The sequence below is a fragment of the Oncorhynchus mykiss genome, chromosome 17 (genome assembly GCF_013265735.2).
Source record: "Oncorhynchus mykiss isolate Arlee chromosome 17, USDA_OmykA_1.1, whole genome shotgun sequence".
Taxonomy (NCBI): domain Eukaryota; kingdom Metazoa; phylum Chordata; class Actinopteri; order Salmoniformes; family Salmonidae; genus Oncorhynchus; species Oncorhynchus mykiss.
Window position 1 is genome coordinate 64111862 of NC_048581.1, and position 23464 is coordinate 64135325.

The 23464-nt window shown below is 44.6% G+C and overlaps 2 protein-coding genes across 6 annotated transcripts; both read left to right on the forward strand.

Moving 5' to 3' along the window:
• Positions 1 to 8659: 8659 nt before the first annotated feature.
• sdhb (succinate dehydrogenase complex, subunit B, iron sulfur (Ip)) lies at positions 8660 to 16478 on the forward strand. The gene is made up of 8 exons (XM_021569365.2): positions 8660 to 8816; positions 10792 to 10925; positions 14258 to 14343; positions 14985 to 15121; positions 15245 to 15361; positions 15493 to 15594; positions 15734 to 15856; positions 15978 to 16478. Exons 1-8 carry the CDS (start codon positions 8745 to 8747, stop codon positions 16056 to 16058), a joined length of 852 nt encoding a protein of 283 aa, XP_021425040.2. The 5' UTR covers positions 8660 to 8744; the 3' UTR covers positions 16059 to 16478.
• Positions 16479 to 17090: 612 nt separating this feature from the next.
• Positions 17091 to 21792, forward strand: mfap2 (microfibril associated protein 2). Of its 5 annotated transcripts, none has more exons than XM_021569368.2 (9): positions 17092 to 17238; positions 19178 to 19238; positions 19390 to 19440; positions 19923 to 19949; positions 20138 to 20221; positions 20360 to 20395; positions 20512 to 20599; positions 20699 to 20772; positions 20895 to 21792. In XM_021569368.2, the coding sequence occupies exons 2-9, from the start codon at positions 19208 to 19210 to the stop codon at positions 20996 to 20998; spliced, it is 495 nt and encodes a 164-aa protein (XP_021425043.1). In that variant the 5' UTR covers positions 17092 to 17238; positions 19178 to 19207; the 3' UTR covers positions 20999 to 21792. The 5 variants fall into 5 exon arrangements, with proteins under 5 accessions (XP_036806323.1, XP_021425048.1, XP_021425043.1 ...); XM_021569369.2 differs by having other exon boundaries at positions 17093 to 17238; positions 19159 to 19238; XM_036950427.1 differs by having other exon boundaries at positions 17142 to 17238; positions 19197 to 19238.
• The last annotated feature ends 1672 nt before the right edge of the window (positions 21793 to 23464 follow it).

Here is a 23464-nt window from a genome sequence, read left to right on the forward strand (position 1 = left end):
ATCTTGCCTACTCAAACGTAATTCTTCCGTTGCGCTATGTTCGCTACATACTTCAGAATAAACTAACGACTGTTGGCTTGGCTTAGCATTTGGCTGGAGCAAGGAGTCCCACCTAGCAAAATGTGGTTGAAAAGACGACTATGCCCGACGTCGAATCTGCATTCGGTTGATGTTGAAAAGACGTCTTTTTCATGTCGTTGAAAATACATATTTTATGTCGTTTAAAATATGACTATACAAAGACGTCCGTCTACGTTTGCTTTTGGTTGAAAGTGAAAATACATCATACAATCATACATCACTGCAGTACTTACCCAGAGTATTTATTGACAACATTCAAGTGCTAAATGTCTTTATTCCACTACTGAAGAAGCATGACTCAAATCACCTACTCATGCTGTATTTCAAACATCCAAAATATACATGTTTAACTATTCCATGCCTCACCATTATTATTGCCAATACATATTAACAAAAGGGGTTTCCATTTGGTTCATATTTACAGTTCATGTAACATTTAGTAATCATCATTATGCAACCAACAGAATTTATTTGCCCAATTATATTTATAAACAATGGAGTAAAACAAGCTTATATTTTGGATTGGACATTGCATCCTATTCTTTCTCTTTTAATCAATGGCATCAACATATTGGAAAACCAATGAACCGACCAATCAACCAACTCTTGCAAAAACCAATGAACAAGTTGGTTCATCTTAGTATCAAAAACAGTATAAATTCAGTATGCATCTTCCACCTTGTCAAAATTGTGCATGGTACAGGATGTGCTCTTAGTGTACAAAACATTATTTACACCTGCTCTTTCCATGAGACTGACCAGGGGAATCCAGCTATGATCCCTTATGGATGTAACTTGTTAAATCAGTATAGATGAAGAGGAGGAGACAGGTTGAAGAACCTTAGGTACCGGTTTGTGTCAAGAACTGCAACACTGCTGGGTTTTTAACACAACAATTTTCTGTGTATATCAAAAATGGTCCACCACCCAAACGACATCCAACCAACTTGACACAACCGTGGGAGGCATTAGAGTCTACATGGGCCATGTGGAACGCTTTCGACATCTTGTAGAGTCCATGCTGTGATGAATTGAGGCTATTCTGAGGGCAAAAGGGGGAGGCAACCCAATATTAGGAAGGTGTTGTTATTGTTTTGTACACTCAGTGTACGTTTAGTATCACTTTTAAACCAATTCAGTGTATTTTTATAGAGAAAAATGTGGAGAATCAACAATACGTCAAGGGATTTAAGCATTGATTGATAAGCTTAAAAGTCAATCTCCCACCCATAGAGAGACCTATATACTGTAGCTTACCCTCCAGTCTTGGAGGTAGCAAGGCAGGACGTCTTGGCTCATCTCCTGGTCAGTAGGGGGTGAGCAAATCATCACTGGTTCATACACACAAAGGACAGTGACATAAACCTTAGTTAATACAACACTACTATAGAGAGAAATAGAAATGGCGTATTTTTGTAGACACTGACTCCGCCATGGATCGTTGGACAAAGCATACAGGTAGGGTTTTTAGATACAGTTGAAGTCGGAAGTTTACATACACTTAGGTTGGAGTCATTAAAACTCATTTTTCAACCACTCCACAAATTTCTTGTTAACAAACTACAGTTTTGGCAAGTCGGTTAGGACATCTACTCTATGCATGACACAAGTAATTTTACAACAATTGTGCACAGACTATTTATTTCACTTATAACTCACTGTATCATAATTCCAGTGAGTCAGAAGTTTACATACAATAAGTTGACTAAGCCTTTAACCAGCTTGTAAAATTCAAAAAATGATGTCATGGTGTTAGAAGCTTTTGATAGGTTAATTGACATAAATTGAGTCAATTGGAGGTGTACCTGTGGATGTATTTCAAGTCCTACCTTCAAACTCAGTGCCTCTTTGCTTGACATCATGAGAAAATCAAAAGAAATAAGCCAAGACTTCAGAAAAAATATTGTAGACCTCCACAAGTCTGGTTCATCCTTGGGAGCAATTTCCAAACGCCTGAAGGTACCACGTTCATCTGTACAAACAATAGTACGCAAGTATAAACACCATGGGACCATACAGCCGTCATACCGCTCAGGAAGGAGACGCATTCTGTCTCCTAGAGATTACGTACTTTGGTGAGAAAGTATAGGTGAGAAAAGTGCAAATCAATCCCAGAACAACAGCAAAGGACCTTGTGAAGATGCTGGAGGAAACAGGTACAAAAGTATCTATATCCACAGTAAAACGAGTCCTATAACCTGAAAGGCCGTTCAGCAAGGAAGAAGCCACTACTCCAAACCCGCCATAAACAAAAGACAGACTATGGTTTGCAACTGCATATGGGGACAAAGATAATATTTTTGGGAGAAATGTCCTATGGTCTGATGAAACAAAAATAGGACTGTTTGGCCATAAGGAGGAAAAAGGGGGAGGCTTGCAAGCCAAAGAACACTATCCCAACCGTGTGGCACGGGGGTGGCAGCATCATGTTGTGGGGGTGATTTGCTGCAGGAGGGACTGGTGCACTTCACAAAATAGATGACATCATGAGGTAGGAAAATTAGGTGGATATATTGAAGCAATCTCTAGACATCAGTCAGGAAGTTAAAGCTTGGTCGCAAATGGGTCTTCCAAATGGACAATGACCCCAAGCATGCTTCCAAAGTTGTGGCAAAATAGCTTAAGGACAACAAAGTCAAGGTATTGGAGTGGCCATCACAAAGCCCTGACCTCAATCCTATAGAAAATGTGTGGGCAGAACTTAAAAAGCGTGTGCGAGCAAGGAGCCCTACAAACCTGACTCAGTTCGACCAGCTCTGTCAGGAGGAATGGGCCAAAATTCACCCAACTTACTGTGGGAAGCTTGTGGAAGGATACCCGAAACGTTTGACCCAAGTTAAACAATGCAAAGGCAATGCTACCAATGTCATGTATTGTCATGTTGTGTCTTGTTCCTGTCCTTTCTCTTCACTCCGTCTCCCTCTGCTGGTCCTATTAGGTTACCTGTTCTTCCCCTCTTTCCCCCAGCTGTTCCTTGTCTTCTCTAAACTACCTCGTTCACCCCTTTTCCCACCTGTTCCCTTTTTCCCTCTGATTAGGTCTCTATATCTCTCTCTGTTCCTGTTCCTGTCTTTGTCGGATTCTCGTTTGTGTTACTCATGCCTGAACCAGACTATCGTCGTGTTTGCTGCAACCCTGTCCTGTCGGAATCTGCCTGTCCATCTGAGCCTACGTGTGTTTCGTCATTAAAGAAACTCTGTTTTGTTAATTCGCTTTTGGGTCCTCATTCACGCACCTGACAGAAGAATCCGACCAAGAATGGACCCAGCGACTTCGGATCCTCTCCACTCTGCCGTCGAGATCCAGGGAGCGATGCTAGGCAGACACGAGCAGGAATTGTCTGCTGCTCGACATGCCGTTGAGACCCTGGCCGCCCAAGTCTCCAACCTCACAGAACAGGTTCACCATCTCCGCCTCGATCCACCGGCCACTTCCAGGGCTTTCGAATCTCCGGAGCCCAGAATCAATAACCCGCCGTGTTACTCTGGGGAGCCCACTGAATGCCGCTCGTTCCTCACCCAGTGTGATATTGTGTTTTCTCTCCAGCCCAACACTTACTCCAGGAGCACAGCTCGTATCGCCTACGTCATATCTCTCCTTACTGGACGGGCTCGTGAGTGGGGCACGGCAATCTGGGAGGCAAGGGCTGAGTGTACTAACCAGTATCAGGACTTTAAGGAGGAGATGATACGGGTTTTTGATCGTTCTGTTTTTGGGGAGGAAGCTTCCAGGGTCCTGTCTTCCCTATGTCAAGGTAATCGATCCATAACAGACTATTGACTATTGACTATTGACTATTGAGTTTCGCACTCTTGCTGCCTCCAGTGGCTGGAACGAGCCGGCTTTGCTCGCTCGTTTTCTGGAGGGTCTCCGCGCAGAGGTAAAGGATGAGATTCTCTCCCGGGAGGTTCCTTCCAGCGTGGATTCCTTGATTGAACTCGCTATTCGCATTGAGCGACGGGTTGATCTTCGTCACCGAGCTCGTGGAAAGGAGCTCGCGTTCTCCGTTGCCCCCCTCTCCGCATCACTACCATCTTCCTCTGCCGGCTCGGGTGCTGAGCCTATGCAGCTGGGAGGTATCCGCATCTCGACTAAAGAGAGGGAACGGAGAATCACCAACCGCCTCTGTCTCTATTGCGGTTCCGCTGGTCATTTTGTCACTTCATGTCCAGTAAAAGCCAGAGCTCATCAGTAAGCGGAGGGCTACTGGTGAGCGCTACTACTCCTGTCTCTCCTTCAAGATCCTGCACTACCTTGTCGGTCCATCTACGCTGGACCGGTTCGTCAGCTTCCTGCAGTGCTTTGATAGACTCTGGGGCGGAGGGCTGTTTTATGGACGAGACCTGGGCTCGGGAACATGACATTCCTCTCAGACAGTTAAGGGAGCCCACGGCCTTGTTCGCCTTGGATGGTAGTCCTCTCCCCAGGATTCAGCGTGAGACGCTACCTTTAACCCTCACTGTCTTACAAACTGAACATCAGGTGCCGCGACTAACCTTCAGCGGACTTTAACTGGGTTTTTACACCCAATCAACATCAAGTGCCAGCGTAGTACTTATAGGCTTGAGAACCAAATACCCATCCCAGTATCTAGCGGCACCTTCAACCGGGTGTCGGAAGAAGCAACAGAAAATAATCATTGTCTTTCAATCATTTGCTTGCCCAGACAGCCCTCTGGGACAGAGCCATAGGAACCACTTTTACCAGTGCTTCATTGATATTCCTCACTTTGAAATGAGGGGGTCACAGTCACCCCACAGGTGATTTGAGTGCCCCCAAGTGGGTACGCTCCTTTGAATTTCATCAAGTTGACATTCAGTGATCCGTGCCCAGTAGGAACCTAGGCTTCTTCCGTCCGTTTTATGGTTCCGCAGCAAATCAATGGGCGTGGATGGTCCTACCCACATCAGATGTAGGCCTCCCTCCCCAGACAAGCTGGAGGTACCTCTCCCCACTTCATAGGGCATGAGCCAGATCCATGCAATGCCCTATCACTGCGGGGCCAATAGGTTAAGTCGCTGCCTCAAGTCTAGTGAGCGTAGAGGAGACCTCCCCACCTACAATGTGTGGGGCCGGCGAGCGCTGTAGCTGGGGAGATCCGTGAGAAGGGCCCGGCGCTCGTCCAGAGTTTCCGCCGCCAACCACCGGACCCAACCGTTCGCCCTACTCTCTGTAGCGCCTTACGGGCAGATGCCGAGCAGTTGCCACACCAGGCGGTGATGCAACCGATCAGGATGCTCTCGATGGTGCAGCTGTAGAATCTTTTGAGGATCTGGGGATCCATGCCAAATCTTTTCAGTCTCCTGAGGGGAAAAGGTTTTGTCGTGCCCTCTTCACGACTGTCTTGGTATGTTTGGACCATGATAGTTTGTTGATGTGGACACAAGGAACTTGAAACTCTCGACCTGCTCCAGGTGATGTTGTGCCCTCTTCACGACTGTCTTGGTGTGTTTGGACCATGATAGTTTGTTGATGATGTAGACACCAAGGAACTTTAAACTCTTGGCCCGTTCCACTACAGCCCAATTGATGTTGTTGTCCACGATCAGCTCCTTTGTCTTGCTCACATTGAGGGAGACGTTGTTGTCCTGGCACCACACTGCCAGTTCTCTGACCTCCTCCCTATAGGCCGTCTCATCGTTGTCGGTGATCAGGTCTACCACTGTTGTGTCGTCAGCAAACTTAATGATGGTGTTGGAGTCGTGTTTGGCCATGCAGTAGTGGGTGAACAGAGAATACAGGAGGGGACTAAGTACACACCCCTGAGGGGCCACAGTTTTAAGTATCAGCGTGGCAGACGTGTTGTTGCCTACTCTTACCACGTGGGGGCGGCCCGTCAGGAAGTCCAGGATCCAGTTGCAGAGGGAGGTGTTTAGTCCCAGAGTCCTTAGCTTAGTGATGAGCTTCGTCGGAACTATGGTGTTGAACGCTGAGCTGTAGTCAATGAACAGCATTCTCACATAGGTGTTCCTTTTGTCCAGGTGAGAAAGGGCCGTGTGGAGTGCGATTGAGATTGACGTCCTCTGTGGATCTGTTGGGGCGGTATGCAAATTGGAGTGGGTCTAGGATGTCCGGGAGGATACTGTTGATGCCATGACTAGCCTTTCAAAACACTTCATGGCTACCGACGTGAGTGCCACGGGGCGGTAATCATTTAGGCAGCTTACCTTCGCTTCCTTGGGCACAGAAACTATGGTGGTCTGCTTGAAAGTGTGGTCTACAGCTTATCATAAGGTACTCTACCAAAGGCGAGCAATACCTAGAGACATCTTTAATTTTAGACTTCGCACACTAGCTGTTATTGACAAATAGACACACACACCCACCCCTCGTTTTACCAGAGGCAGCATCTCTGTTCTGCCTGTGCACGGGAAATCCCGCTAGCTCTACAGTGAGGGAAAAAAGTATTTGATCCCCTGCTGATTTTGTGCGTTTGCCCACTGACAAAGAAATTATCAGCCTATAATTTTAATGGTAGGTTTATTTGAACAGTGAGAGACAGAATAACAACAAAAGAATCCAGAAAAACACATGTCAAAAATGTTATAAATAGATTTGCATTTTAATGAGGGAAATAATTATTTGACCCCTCTGCAAAACATGACTTAGTACTTGGTGGCAAAACCCTTGTTGGCAATCACATAGGTCAGACATTTCTTGTAGTTGGCCACCAGGTTTGCACACATCTCAGGGGGGATTTTGTCCCACTCCTCTTTGCAGATCTTCTCCAAGTCATTAAGGTTTCGAGGCTGACGTTTGGCAACTCGAACCTTCAGCTCCATCCACAGATTTTCTATGGGATTAAGGTCTGGAGACTGGCTAGGCCACTCCAGGACCTTAATGTGCTTCTTCTTGAGCCACTCCTTTGTTGTCTTGGCCGTGTGTTTTGGGTAATTGTCATGCTTGAATAACCATCCACGACCCATTTTCAATGCCCTGGCTGAGGGAAGGAGATTCTCACCCAAGATTTGACGGTGCACGGCCCCGTCCATCGTCCCTTTGATGCGGTGAAGTTGTCCTGTCCCCTTAGCAGAAAAACACCCCCAAAGCATAATATTTCCACCTCCATGTTTGACGGTTGGGATGGTGTTCTTGGGGTCATAGGCAGCATTCCTCCTCCTCCAAACACAGCGAGTTGAGTTGATGCCAAAGAGCTCCATTTTGGTCTCATCTGACCACAACACTTTCACCCAGTTGTCCTCTGAATCATTCAGATGTTCATTGGCAAACTTCAGACAGGCATGTATATGTGCTGTCTTGATCAGGGGGACCTTGCGGGCGCTGCAGGATTTCAGTCCTTCACCGCATAGTGTGTTACCAATTGTTTTCTTGGTGACTATGGTCCCAGCAGCCTTGAGATCATTGACAAAATTCTCCTCATGATCATTGCAACTCCACGAGGTGAGTTCTTGCATGGAGCCCCAGGCCGAGGGAGACTGACAGTTCTTTTGTGTTTCTTCCATTTGTGAATAATTGCACCAACTGTTGTCACCTTCTCACCAAGCTGCTTGGCGATGGTCTTGTAGCCCATTCCAGCCTTGTGTAGGTCTACAATCTTGTCCCTGACATCCTTGGAGAGCGCTTTGGTCTTGGCCATGGTGGAGAGTTTGGAATCTGATTGATTGATTGCTTCTGTGGACAGGTGTGTTTTATACAGGTAAGAGTGTGCTCCTAATCTCAGCTCGTTACCTGTATAAACGACACCTGGGAGCCAGAAATCTTTCTGATTGAGAGGGGGTTAAATACTTATTTCCCTCCTTAAAATGCAAATCAATTTAGAACATTTTTGACATGCGTTTTTCTGGATTCGTTTGTTGTTATTCTGTCTCTCACTGTTCAAATAAACCTACCATTAAAATTATAGACTGATAATTTCTTTGTCAGTGGACAAACGTACAAAATCAGCAGGGGATCAAATACTTTTTTCCCTCACTATATATTGTCCGTATTGTCATTCAGCCACATCTCGATGAAACATAAGATGTTACAGTTTTTGATGTCCCGTTGGTAGGATAATCTTAATCCTAGATTATTCAAGATTCTCAGAAGGCTGCCCGATCTGCGGCCCCTTTTCCTGCATCTTCCGTCAAGCAAAATACCTTGATATGGGCCTGTTCCAGTGAAAGCAGGATGTCCTTCTCGTCGGACTCGTTAAAGGAAAAGGTTTCTTCCAGTCCGTGGTGAGTAATCACAGCTCTGATGTCCAGAAGTTATTTTCGGTCATAAGAGACAGTAGCAGCAACATTATGTACACAATAAATTTAAAAACAAGTTACACAAAAAGCAAAAAAACTAACTAAATAGCACAATTGGTTGGGAGCATGTGCCATACATTTCCACGTTTATTAGCTTTGCAAAGCGAATTATTGTCCAAATCATGAAAATAAGACCTGTGTAATGTTGTGCGTAACGTTTCCAACATCGTGGCACTTATTTGGAGTCTGTGGTTCAAGTGGTTTGAATGAACGAATATCCTTCGAAAGTCCAACCTGAAACTGTCTTTACCTCGGTGTCAATTTACCCAACCCCACTATTAGCGCCATTTGGCCTTCTGGTGTACCAAAATGCAATGACACTGCCAGTGTGATCTAGGCGTAAAGGAAATACCGCAGTGCATTCTGGTATAGCATATACAGCGAGAGGTCAGAGGAACGTTGTTCAAGATGTCGGTCGTTTGTCTCTCGTCCTTGGGTCGCTGTAGCGCCGTGGCATTCCGATCTTCCGCCGGAATGGTGGTAAGGCTGTGTTAAATACGTCTGTGTCCATTTTAACGATTACCTAAACGGAATGTGTTTTGTTGACCGTTTCTAACGATATGCGTTTGTCGGCTAGTTATCTAGCTGCTTGCTTCGTCCCTCAACGAACTATTGTTTACAGACCGCTCGTTGCGGAAGCTTCCGTAGCCTGACATACTTGATCAACCAAATCTAAACTATTCGGTTTCACCAGAATAACGTTTCCAGTCAGAGGCATATTCAGTATCTCCAGGAACAAAATGTGTGGAATGTGGCCTTCGCTATCAAATAAGCGTTTTAAACACGCTTTTATCCGGTCTCCCATTTGACGCCCGTGGTGGGTGGGCTGTCACTGTAGTCCATTTTAGACCACGTAGTCACGCGAGAGTAAACTACAACATCTACAGCCGAAAATGGGAGATTTGTGGAATTTCTTTCCTTAATGCGTTTGAGCCAATCAGTTGCATTGTGACAAGGTAGGGGTGGTATACAGAAAATGGTCTATTACCAAATAGGGCTAAGTCCATATTATGGCAAGAATAGCTCAAATAAGCAAAGAGAAACAACATTCCATCATTACTTTAAGACATGAAGGTCAGTCAATATGGAACATTTCAAGAACTTTTGAAGTTTCTTCAAGTACAGTCGCAAAAACATTAAGCGCAATGGTTAAACTGATTCTCATGAGGACCGCCACAGGAAAGGAAGACCCAGAGTTACCTATGCTGCAGAGGATAGGTTAATTCGCGTTACCAGCCTCAGAAATTGCATCCCAAATAAATGCTTCACAGAGCTCAAGTAATAGACACATCTCAACATCAACTGTTCAGAGGAGACTGCGTGAATCAGGCCTTCATGGTTGAATTGATGCAAACAAACCACTACTAAAGGACACCAATAAGAAGAAGATACTTGCTTGGGCCAAGAAACATGAGCAATGGACATTAGACCAGTGGAAATCTGTCCTTTGGTCTTATTCCAAATTTTTGGTTCCAAGGTGAACGAATGATGTCCACATGTGTGGTTCCCAATGTGAAGCGTGGAGGAGGTGGTGTGGGGGTGCTTTGCTGGTGACACTGTCAGTGATTTATTTTGAATTTGTGGCACCTTTAACCAGGAAGCAGCGACACACCATCCCATCTGGTTTGCGTTTAGTCCCACTATCATTTGTTTTTCAACAGGACAATGGCCTCCACAATCCACCGACCTCAACCCAATTGAGATGGTTTGGGATGAGTTGGACCGCAGAGTGAAGGAAAAGCAGCCAACAAGTGCTCTGCATATGTGGGAACTCCTTCAAGACTGTTGGAAAGCATTCCAGGTGAAGTTAGTTGAGAGAATGCCAAGTGTGCAAAGCTGTGTAATTGCTGGCGATTCTTTAGATGCAAAAAACGTCTGAGCTCAAGTCCTCCCACACCAGTCACCGGTACACACCGGTCAACTCCATCATAAATCGTTGAGTTTAATCAGCTAGAGTCAGAGCTGACAGTAAGCAAAGACTTGTGGATGTTTTAGCAACGGCTGCCAAAATAGCACGGTAATGTTAACAGGATGGCCGACTTTGCTTAGTCCTTTTTAAAGGCACTTTTGTTCTATTGTTTGATCTTGCTTCATCTGTTTCTTGTCAATACTTCATATTGTGTCCATTGGAGATGGTGCTATTGTTCACATGTTTAAAATGAAGTAAATGCATTATGTGCGGAATGAGTTGGGTTAGTGGTGTAAGGTTAGATGATCCTGTAACACTTGATGTAATGTAGTTATGTGATCTGTAGGGGGACGGTATGGGAATGGCACAAAATGTCTGACCTTGCTCCACCGGGTATTACGCTTCCTCTGATGTAGCATAATGTTAAACAATTCACTCAACACTGTTTATACAATCCTCATGCCAGGAACATTGTCGTCATTCGTGTGTTTTGTTATGACACGCATGGAAGAAGCAGTCCTCCTCACTCGCCTCTCTTACTGTTAGGCGGTTCGGTATGCCCAGACAGCAGCGGCCACAGCCCCACAGCCTAGAATCAAGAAGTTCCAGGTGTACCGCTGGGACCCAGACACAGTTGGGGACAAGCCCCGCATGCAGACCTTCGACATTGACCTCAACACGTAAGTACAGCCCACCTTATCAGCTGCACACTTCCATTAGGTTGTTGGACCAAGGACTTTGTCATTTATTGAACGTTATCACAAACCATGTTTCCATCTACAGTTTTTATGTGAGTAAAGTCAAGCCGTATAAATGTATGATGGAAACAGGAATTGTTGGTAGATTTTTAATAAATGTCGACAGACAATTTGTTAATTCGACATGGTGGGATATTTCTGTCGGTAAAATTAATTATGCAACGAATTGAGGTGGAAATTATTTCTTGTGCATACTTTTCCAAGAAATTGCACAGTTTAGGCTACTGGGTGGTGAAAGTGCACGGTTATGAACTTGATGCTCCTTTCCAATAAAATTGTGGGTCTTAATTTGTATGCTAGTGACATGATGATTGGTGCTTAAGCTGACAATTCACAAACAAAAATGGTCTTGCTCTTATCCATGTCATCATTTAACCTAACCAGTCCAGTGCCCACTTTATCAGTAAACTGTTATCTCGAGAGTATGCTCGAAAACCAGATTAAGTTTGTCGCAACAGTTTGTCTGGCAACTCTATCGGTATAGCAAAAAATACAATGGAAACTCATTTAACTCCTATTTTGTTTGTTCGGTACATGACAACTTAAGTGCAAAAGTGTTTTTTTTACTTTGTATTTTATGTGCATGACTTCATCACGCACAGCCTTTTATCCCTAACAAAGTCAGTCTGACACACCTCTGGTGTGGAATTGCAAGTATGATAAAATATGCGGTTAATTTGTTTGCATGAGAATCTGTCGCAAATTGAATGGAAACCTAGCTACTGTGCTAGATCTTTTTAGTACCGAGCTCCCCTTGTGATGGAAGACTACCCCTCTAGATCAGACTGGCTGTTGACTGGTCCTGGGCATTGGCATGTTCTGTTGATGTTAATCTCCTTTCATTTAGGAGTTTGCGACTTGGGAGTTACAGAATGACTTCACATGTCTCAAGGCGGCCAACTATATCTCTCGATACAGTTCTCAGAAATAGAAGATCGTGTTGCAGTGGTGTTCAGGGCATTAAGTATTAACTCAAATGATGACACTGTTTGAGAGCGAATCATGAGCACCCTTCATATGGAATTAAGGAGGATAACCCTGATACTCTGGACAGGTTCCCAGTCCTACTTATGTTCTTTCTCTATCTGTTCAGACCTATTGGCTCACCTCTGGCAATGAGGCACCGTGACAGTACACCACGGTATTTTTGTCACAAGTTCACAGCATGGATATGTATAGTATGTGTCAATCCTGTTGTCATATTTCTTCAGTGTACAGCTGTCAAATCTAATTTAATTTGTCACATGCTTTGTAAACTGATGTAGACTAACAGTGAAATGCTCATGCCAACATGCAGAGAGAAAGAAAATAGAAAAGTAATAATATATTCAAATTCAAATTCAAATTTATTTTATATAGCCCTTCGTACATCAGCTGATATCTCAAAGTGCTGTACAGAAACCCAGCCTAAAACCCCAAACAGCAAGCAATGCAGGTGAAGAAGCACAGTGGCTAGGAAAAACTCCCTAGAAAGGCCAAAACCTAGGAAGAAACCTAGAGAGGAACCAGGCTATGTGGGGTGGCCAGTCCTCTTCTGGCTGTGCCGGGTGGAGATTATAACAAAACATGGTCAAGATGTTCAAATGTTCATAAATGACCAGCATGGTCGAATAATAATAAGGCAGAATAGTTGAAACTGGAGCAGCAGCACAGTCAGGTGGACTGGGGACAGCAAGGAGTCATCATGTCAGGTATTCCTGGGGCATGGTCCTAGGGCTCAGGTCCTCCGAGAGAGAGAAAGAAAGAGAGAATTAGAGAGAGCATATGTGGGATGGCCAGTCCTCTTCTGGCTGTGCCGGGTGGAGATTATAACAGAACATGGCCAAGATGTTCAAATGTTCATAAATGATCAGCATGGTCGAATAATAATAAGGCAGAACAGTTGAAACTGGAGCAGCAGCACAGCCAGGTGGACTGGGGACAGCAAGGAGTCATCATGTCAGGTAGTCCTGGGGCATGGTCCTAGGGCTCAGGTCCTCCGAGAGAGAGAAAGAGAGAAGGAGAGAATTAGAGAACGCACACTTAGATTCACACAGGACACCGAATAGGACAGGAGAAGTACTCCAGATATAACAAACTGACCCTAGCCCCCCGACACAAACTACTGCAGCATAAATACTGGAGGCTGAGACAGGAGGGGTCAGGAGACACTGTGGCCCACTCCGAGGACACCCCCGGACAGGGCCAAACAGGAAGGATATAACCCCACCCACTTTGCCAAAGCACAGCCCCCACACCACTAGAGGGATATCTTCAACCACCAACTTACCATCCTGAGACAAGGCTGAGTATAGCCCACAAAGACCTCCGCCACGGCACAACTTAAGGGGGGGGGGGGGGGGGGGGGGGCGCCAACCCAGACAGGATGACCACATCAGTGACTCAACCCACTCAGGTGACGCACCTCCTCCAGGGACGGCATGAGAGAGCCCCAGTAAAGCCAGTGACTCAGCCCCTGTAATAGGGTTAGAGGCAGAGAATCCCAGTGGAAAGAGGGGAACCGGCCAGGCAGAGACAGCAAGGGTGGTTCGTTGCTCCAGAGCCTTAATAATATACAATGAGTAACTTGGCTATATACATGGGGTACTGAGTCGATGTCCTATCACTAGGCAACAGGATAGAAAACGCCGTAGCCGCAGTGTATGGGATGAGTAAAAAAGGGTCAATGCAGATAACCAATAGTTACCCGGACTGACTATTTAGCAGTCTTACAGCTTGGGGGTAGAAGCTGTTCAGGGTCCTGTTGGTTCCAGACTTACATCGGTACTGCTTGCCATGCGGTAGCAGAGAGAACAGTCTATGACTTGGGTGGCTGGATTGTTTGACTTTTTTTGGGGCCTTCCTCTGAAACTGCCTGGTATTGAGGTCCTGGATGGCAGGGAGCTCGGCCCCAGTGATTGACTGGGCGATCCGCATTCATAGCGCCTTGCGGTCAGATGCCAAGCAGTGTCCATACCAAGTGGTGGTGCAGCCAGTCAAGATGCTCTCAATGGCTCAGCTGTACAACTTTTTGAGGATCAGAGGGCCCGTGCCACACTTTTTATTTTCTTCAGCCTCCTGACTGGAAGAGGCGTTGTTGTGCCATCTTCACGACTGTTGGTGTGTGTGGACCATGATAGATCCTGTGTGTGTGTGGACCGTGATAGATCCTGTGTGTGTGTGGACCGTGATAGATCCTGTGTGTGTGTGGACCATGATAGATCCTGTGTGTCTTGGGAAACAATAAGTTGACTGTGCTTCCCTCCTTTCCACAGCTGTGGCCCCATGGTATTAGATGCCCTCATCAAGATCAAGAACGAGATGGACGGCACTCTGACTTTCCGTCGCTCCTGCAGAGAGGGTCAGTGTGGGAAGGGAAGTGGGGTTAGTTTGGGACACTGATGAATAGATAAAATTGTTGGAATGATTCTAGTAATGAATCACTAAATGTTCTGTGGGGAGTGAGAGAACAGCTGGGATTAGTGTTCTTAAAGGTTGACTTACTGTATTTTTGTTAAGTGAGGGGATTTGAGTAGCATCAAGGTTGGAAAAAGATTGGAGAAGAGGTTGGGAGTTTGGTATGACTCGCTCAGTGATCAAAGACTGTAAAAATGGGACCCGTTGCGTCTCTGCTTGGCACTCTGCATTAAGGAGATAGATTGGGGCTAAGGCCCTGCGGTAGACTAGCGTCCTGTCCAGAGGGTGTAACTTGTACATCAAGTTGCCTCATGCTACAGAAACAGGAGATAGGCTCGTGCTCCTATGAGCCGTCACGGCTCACACACGCCAAGGCTACTAAGGTTGGAAAGTGTGTCCAGGATGGAATTATCTAAGAACAGGATGTCCAGGGATGATACCAGGGCAGCTTAGTTCTAGTGACTGGCTATCCTCAGATGGATATGCTCTAGCCAAGGAAACCTAACACGTGTCAATTCCTTCTACAACTTCATATAATGTCTAAGGGGTCTAATACAGTGTGTATGTGGGTTTGCTATGGATCAGGTATCTGTGGATCCTGTGCAATGAACATCAATGGAGGCAACACACTGGCCTGCCTCAACAAGATTGACACCAACACCAGCAAGGCTACCAAGATCTACCCTCTGCCACACATGTACGTGGTCAAGGACCTGGTGCCTGTGAGTGTCATGACATTCCATACAAGCTCTTCACAAACTGGCTGGATTCCTTTATACACCATTATGGCTTTCAATGTTAGAAATTGCAATGAGTTTTGTGATTGGGTTCTGTTTTGGTTGCAGGATATGAGTAATTTCTATGCTCAGTACAAGTCAATCGAGCCCTACCTGAAGAAGAAAGATGAGACAAATGAGGGAAAGGAACAATACCATCAGACTGTGGAGGACAGACAAAAACTGGTACACCCAAATTACCTTTGTTCAATTTGCAATGAGCATAATTTAGACGTATGAACTTAGGGCTGCTATTGTGTCCATTCTGCACTCTTCTCCCTTTCCTCCTCATGACTTGATAATTCTCTCCCTCCCAGGACGGGCTGTATGAATGTATCCTGTGTGCGTGCTGCAGCACCAGCTGTCCCAGCTACTGGTGGAATGGAGACAAGTACTTGGGACCTGCTGTCCTCATGCAGGTCTGTGTATTTGAGTTTAGACTAGTCTGAGAACTTTTTTGTTTAGAGTTGTTGTATTTTGATCAACGGGACACTGATGGGTGAATGTGTGTATGCACCTTGGACTGTTTGTGAGCTCACATGTCCGTCCTCCCTCCAGGCCTATCGTTGGATGATCGACTCGCGAGACGAGTTCACAGAGGAGCGTCTTTCCAAACTGCAGGATCCTTTCTCTCTCTACCGCTGTCACACCATCATGAACTGCACTAAGACCTGCCCCAAGGTAACCTCAGTCTAGTAAACAGCACTACTCCCTTCCAAGGGCTAACAGTAAACCTCACTGCTTACTAGCACACTTCTTCCTCATTGTACTCAAATGCATCACTTCTCTCCTACTCTTACAGGGCCTTAACCCAGGGAAGGCGATTGCAGAAATTAAGAAGATGATGGCCACTTACAAGGAGAAGAAATCAGCTTCTGCTTGAACCCCCCCCCCCCCATAAATTATACTATAATTAAGATTCCCTACCAGTAGGTTCTGCTGGGCCTACACACCTGTTCAACACCTCCACACTCTAGCACTACTGACTGACACTGGACTCCAAGGGCAATGGGTGCATGGTCCACGCCGGATTGGTGTGTGTGTACTGTAGCGCGAGAGCGTGTGTTTGTGTGTAAGAGAATGCATGGGTGCATACTGTATGTGAGACTTGACCCACTGACTTAAATTGTGCATTCCTTAGTTCATATACCCATTGTTTGGTCTCGTAGGTGTGTGTGGGGGTGGGTTTGAGTTCAGAGTGTGATGTATTCACAGATATTAAATATGTATATGATCTGCAGCTCTTCCGTCATACCTATATCTATCAGGAGTCTGCTTGTAATAAATCCAATGCTTTAATGCCTGCTGTTGTTTCCCTTGTTATTACGCTTGCTTCAGACCAGATGTCTCTCATTTTATTCCTTTAGTAATAGTTATCACCCCTCGGCTTTATCAGCATCTTCATTGAGTGGCGTGATTCTTTGTACAGCATTTGAATGGTGATGGGTTTTTAGGATCAGCTAAATATAAAAAATACTGTATGTGTGCTACAGTGAGTAGTGCCGTAATTTCAATCTATATCCTCTAGGTGTCAGTCTTTCACATACTTAACTGGAGTTGCGTGAAAAGGGAGAACAAATAAGGACCCTGTCCAAAAAAAGCCCCTTCAGTGTACGCAATTTGGCGAGTCTCCCGAAGCCTATTGTTGCGCATGTCATTAATGCACAATGGCAAATTAATCAATAAAATAGAACCATGAATGTATCTGCCATTTTTAAATGGTTCATGTTCTGTCACACGGTACTGCCCTGCTAATTGACTGTCCCCTATTATGAACAATGACGTGGACAATCAAAATCATACACGAAAAGTGATATGCCTTGAGATCAATTATGTGTGTGTACTGCTTTCAAACATCCCTATATATCCATCCTTGAGGGCAGGGGGTTTATGTGCAGTCAGTGCCGTGGACTCCAGTCTGTGGTTGGTGGGGGTCGGCGATGTGTCGACAGAGGCGGGAGAGGGGGCTTGAAGGCGGGGCGCTACAATATGCGGTTCGGTCAGAAGTTGCTGAAGACGGACGCATTAAACTTGCGGATCGCCAGAGCTAAATTGAAATAGAGGTAAGAACTGCAAGTTGTTTAAATATATTTAGAAATGAAATAATTGCAGTGTTTGTAAGCATGTCCGCTTATTTTGATTACTTTGAATATTGACCATTAATCAATGACCAAGGAGTTGGGCTACATTTCTTAACTTTTACCATGTGTCAGGGTGGTGTGGGTTTTTGATCACTTATCAGTTATTTGAAATATACATATTTGTATCCATCATCAGTACCGAGTTATAGGCCCTCCTGAAGAAAAAAAAACTATAAAATACGAAGTCTACAAGTTCAATAATAGCAAGCAAGCAGACCTGTCAACTAAGCTGATTCTGTGTCTTTTCTTTACAATTCACGACATGATTGGGCCTCATGTAATTATTCAACAGGTACTTAAATCTTTCATTTATTCAGATTGTTATAGGTTGACATGAGGTTGTCTATTTGTTGTCTGTTTACACTGTTGTGGAGAATGGGGCAATCTGCAATCCAGGGGGTGGGGTTATAGCTGGGGGCAATGACAATACAATGGAGAGGGGCTGGCCAACATAAATAAAATGAGAGGACAAGGGAGAAAAAGAATGCGGACTAATGGGGGGTTGTTAAGAGGGGAGGAGATTGGAGGCAGGGGAAGAGATGGAGAGAGAAATCACATATGTTATATATATATTTATATAGTACTTGAAAACACACTGTGTTTAGTAGGAGGAGGCATGAAGAGTGGGAGCTCTCCCTCTTCATGTTTGCATTGTTCCGAAGTCCCCATGCTTTGGGGGAGGGGGGCAAAATGGGGTTGAGGAGGAGGGTGTAATAGCTCCCAGATGTGTGCTGTGAAAACATATGGTTTTCGATAGCCACTGTGATGCACAAGAGGAATATCTGAACACACACACTTTGGTGACATGTACCTTCATACATACATGTACACTCTGAAACACTACCGCCAGACCTCATAGTATGAAACATTAAATGTGATGATACTCACACATATACACACTGATGATCACATGATAGCACACTCGGTGCACAAAAAAACACACACAAGCTAGACTGTCTGATTGTGTGCAGTACAGAAGGGGAGAAGTATTTGTTCATTCCACAAGGAAAGTAGCCTAATATTGTGGTCTGCACAGTTACTTATAAACAGTCTTATAAACTGTTCTCAGTTTATAAGTGGTTTATGAACTTTTACCGTGCCATTGTCATGTACTTGAAAAATGTAATAAGCATTATTGCAGCAGTGTACTGCTATCCTCTGAGAATACAGTCCTCTCTCTCTCTCTTCACTAACTCCCCCTTCCTCACTCTCTCTCTCTCTCTCACTCTGTCTTTTTGGCGTGGCATACAGTGGTCATACTGTACGAACTCAACCTGGCCAGCTCTCTGCTTGTTAGAGAGAGAGAGGAGTAGAGAGGGGGAGGGGTTCAGGGAAATGACAAGAGAGGGCGACATAGAGGAAATGAGAGACGTGGAGGGAGGAATATGGAAGATGGGGAGAGAAGGAGGGGTGGGGTGGAGGGGCTCAGTGGTTCTTTTCCTGGAATTTAGCCCCTGGTCTGTCTGCTTTAGAGTGTTTCGTAGTGGAATGGAGAAAAGGAGAAAAACAGAGGGATTGTTAAGAAAGACAGACGTGCCACATTCTTGCTGTCAAATTTTTCCTTTTTCCCCCTGACTGTTTGGGGCCAGGGGAGGGCAGAGTGGAGGGTAAAAGAGAGAGGGAAGAGGTGAGGTCAGAATGCAGGATAGGAGAGAGATGGAAGGGAAAAGACAAGAGGCCCATGGATAAAAGACTGTGATGAGGCCCATGGGTAAAAGACTGTCACAGTTGGGAGTCTGAAAAACGACACACAGCAATACATCTATGACACAGCGAACACTATGTAACAGATGTGTGTTTCTGTATCACTTGGAATCAGTAACCTTTTGAAAATGTATACAGTCTTCTCTCTCCTCCTCAGTGTCAGTCTACCTCCACAGAGACAGCGATCATGAGAGTCCTCCTACTGCTCTCCATGCCAGGTGAGTCCAGCACAGTCACACTGAACACTGCATAATGTACGCAACACTCTTAATGTACACACAGCAGTAGACTAACCCAATAAACATTCTATACAACAAAACACTTGTCCAGCACCTTTGCCTAAACATTTAGGCAACTTTGCCTCAACAGTCCTCCTGCTAGCTCAGCCCCCCCTCTACCAAGAACCATTTCCTTTCCTGGGTGAGTTCATCCATGTCATTATTACACTGTCTGTCCACGTGTACAAACACACCGTGACTCAGTACAGTGTCTCTTCACATGTGGTCATTATTTCAATGTCTTTTGTCTACCCACCCCGAGAGTATACCATTTTACCAGGTAGATGGAAACATTGAATGTCCTGTGTATTGTAATTTGTTTATTGTAAATACTTCAATGACCACTTACTATCTCAGCACTTGTTAACATCTTGATTATGAAGTCATGCACAAAGACAATCTACCGTACATTTCCTCCCAATTTTAAAAGCAGGTGGTCGATGTTATATTCTTGCAAGACTTGCAACAATCCCCACTGTGCTTGAGAAGATCTCTGCTATTCATCTGTCACATAAAGAGTTGCTTGCCTGTCTGTCAGTCTGCCTGCTGTACATTTATCACAATATGTTATCAATGTAACAAAGGAATATCTCATACTGTACCTTTGTTAATTTTGCTTCACAGAGGACTATGGCCCTGATTATTTCCCAGGTAAGATACTTGTGTGATCTTGTTACCTATTCTACTCCTGGAGTATCATTAGTTTTGATAGACTGATGTAGAGAGCTTCTCTGCCCTTTGGTGATGTACTGAAAGTTCTGCTCAGTACCTCCAGTTTCCTTGAGAGAATTCAGCAATTCCCTTGTTGCTCACCATCTCTCTCTCCCCCCTCCTATCAGATAATCCTGACACGGATGTCCAGCAGCAGATTCTGTCACAGGTTCCCCAAATGTTCCCTGGTCCCGAACGTCCTGGTCTGTCTGGTACACACACACCTTTCATTATCTACTATTCAACATTTATTATCAACGGGTATGTTCAACATCTATATCCACTGTCCTGTTCTTCTGTCGTATTAGTAGGGTTATTCCATTAAAATGTGAGTTTCTGTTTTGTTTCAGAGCAAGAGACAGAGCCCACAGAACCTGGCCCCCTAGGTAAAAAACAGAGAGGGAGGGTCCGTGTGAATAGTTTTTGATGGATGACTGACCTGGACTATTATGCTGTGTGTAGATGATTGTGTTGGATGGCTCATATGTTTTCTGTTGTGTAGATTGTCGAGAGGAGCAGTACCCCTGCACCAGACTCTACTCTGTTCACAAACCATGCAAACAGTGTCTGAATAGCCTCTGCTTCTACAGGTCTGATATTGAACACCTAACCCTTAACTTATCATGGTTACATTGAACATGGATTATAAAGTGTTCAACATCCCACTAACACCGTTCCTCTCTCCTCAGCTTGCGAAGGGTGTATGTGGTCAACAAGGAGGTGTGTGTCAGGACCGTGTGTGCGCATGAAGAGCTGCTAAGAGGTGAGGTGTTCTTGTATACAATGCACAACCAGCTGTCCCCACTAAAGAAACACACACACCCGTTCAGTTTTGTATTCACCTCTGTGAAGGACAAAGGCTGTAACACTTCTCTCTCTCTGTAGCTGACATGTGCCGTGACCAGTTCCCTCGTTGTGGTGTAGCGGCGGTGAGTGGCCAGTGTGGGTCACTGGGGAGCAGCTGTGGGAAGAGCTGTGGAGGCTGTTGAGAACATGGGACACATCAGAGAACACCAGCCCAAATACTGCCACATCTCTAGGGTCCACATCCCACCTCCTTCCCATCCCATTTTCTGTTTAATCTTTGACTGTATTCCACTTTGGTACCAAAGAACTCCCATGTTTCTTCTCTTTTCATCTCTCCTCCCTTTCAGAATTCCATACATAATGAGAAGTGGGATCAGTAGAACGTGTGTATGGATAAATATATATTCTTTTATACTCAACAGAACATTGATGACTGTATAATGTCACTGGTGCTATAAAATCACTACCACACTGGTGCTAAGGAATGGAAATCAGCAATCAGAGGCACATAAAAAAGCAACATTTTTATCTTGTTTTTTATGCCTAATTTTATCCTATATTCTAAATCATTGTGTGATGTTTGTTGTTTACTATACCTGTGTTGAAAAGCAGTCATAGTAATGAGGGGACAGCCAGAGTGACAGCTACTGCTTACTGACCTCAACAACAAAGGCATTAGCAAAACTCAATCATCCATAACCATCCCACTGCCTTGGCACTGACTGGGTGGCAAGCAGCGAAAATCAGACTTGAAGAGACGGGTGCTGACCCCTGACCTCTCGAGTGTTATTGTGTAACATGGTCAACGTGACTAGAGCTACAGTGGCTGGTGACCTTGCAGTGAGTGCATAGGTTCACATATCAGTGGCAAGAAGTGCTTTGAAATGCGGCTCACAAATTGTTACTGTACTACTGCTTTGTAAAACCCTTTCACTATACTGTATGAAAAAAATACATGTTTTTTACTACAACTTTACCTTGGTGTGACTAATTCTGATGAGTTGGATTGTTTGTGCTTTATGTGGATCAAACAAACAAGCAGTGTTGTCAAAGATTCTTTATCAACATTCATTTCTTACAGAACACCACTGTTCTCTCATTTCAATTCCCTTACAATGTGTATCCATCCCCTAAACATCATCCTGATAGTTATCATAAATGTACCTCGATATGTGCTATTCCTAGTTAGTTACAAGTATATCAATCTAAATTCACAAACTGATATACATACAGCACATACAGTGCCTTGCGAAAGTATTCGGCCCCCTTGAACTTTGCGACCTTTTGCCACATTTCAGGCTTCAAACATAAAGATATAAAACTGTATTTTTTTGTGAAGAATCAACAACAAGTGGGACACAATCATGAAGTGGAACAACATTTATTGGATATTTCAAACTTTTTTAACAAATCAAAAACTGAAAAATTGGGCGTGCAAAATTATTCAGCCCCCTTAAGTTAATACTTTGTAGCGCCACCTTTTGCTGCGATTACAGCTATAAGTCGCTTGGGGTATGTCTCTATCAGTTTTGCACATCGAGAGACTGACATTTTTTCCCATTCCTCCTTGCAAAACAGCTCGAGCTCAGTGAGGTTGGATGGAGAGCATTTGTGAACAGCAGTTTTCAGTTCTTTCCACAGATTCTCGATTGGATTCAGGTCTGGACTTTGACTTGGGCATTCTAACACCTGGATATGTTTATTTTTGAACCATTCCATTGTAGATTTTGCTTTATGTTTTGGATCATTGTCTTGTTGGAAGACAAATCTCCGTCCCAGTCTCAGGTCTTTTGCAGACTCCATCAGGTTATCTTCCAGAATGGTCCTGTATTTGGCTCCATCCATCTTCCCATCAATTTTAACGATCTTCCCTGTCCCTGCTGAAGAAAAGCAGGCCCAAACCATGATGCTGCCACTACCATGTTTGACAGTGGGGATGGTGTGTTCAGCTGTGTTGCTTTTACGCCAAACATAACGTTTTGCATTGTTGCCAAAAAGTTCAATTTTGGTTTCATCTGACCAGAGCACCTTCTTCCACATGTTTGGTGTGTCTCCCAGGTGGCTTGTGGCAAACTTTAAACAACACTTTTTATGGATATCTTTAAGAAATGGCTTTCTTCTTGCCACTCTTCCATAAAGGCCAGATTTGTGCAATATACGACTGATTGTTGTCCTATGGACAGAGTCTCCCACCTCAGCTGTAGATCTCTGCAGTTCATCCAGAGTGATCATGGGCCTCTTGGCTGCATCTCTGATCAGTCTTCTCCTTGTATGAGCTGAAAGTTTAGAGTGATGGCCAGGTCTTGGTAGATTTGCAGTGGTCTGATACTCCTTCCATTTCAATATTATCGCTTGCACAGTGCTCCTTGGGATGTTTAAAGCGTGGGAAATCTTTTTGTATCCAAATCCGGCTTTAAACTTCTTCACAACAGTATCTCGGACCTGCCTGGTGTGTTCCTTGTTCTTCATGATGCTCTCTGCGCATTTAACGGACCTCTGAGACTATCACAGTGCAGGTGCATTTATACGGAGACTTGATTACACACAGGTGGATTGTATTTATCCTCATTAGTCATTTAGTTCAACATTGGATCATTCAGAGATCCTCACTGAACTTCTGGAGAGAGTTTGCTGCACTGAAAGTAAAG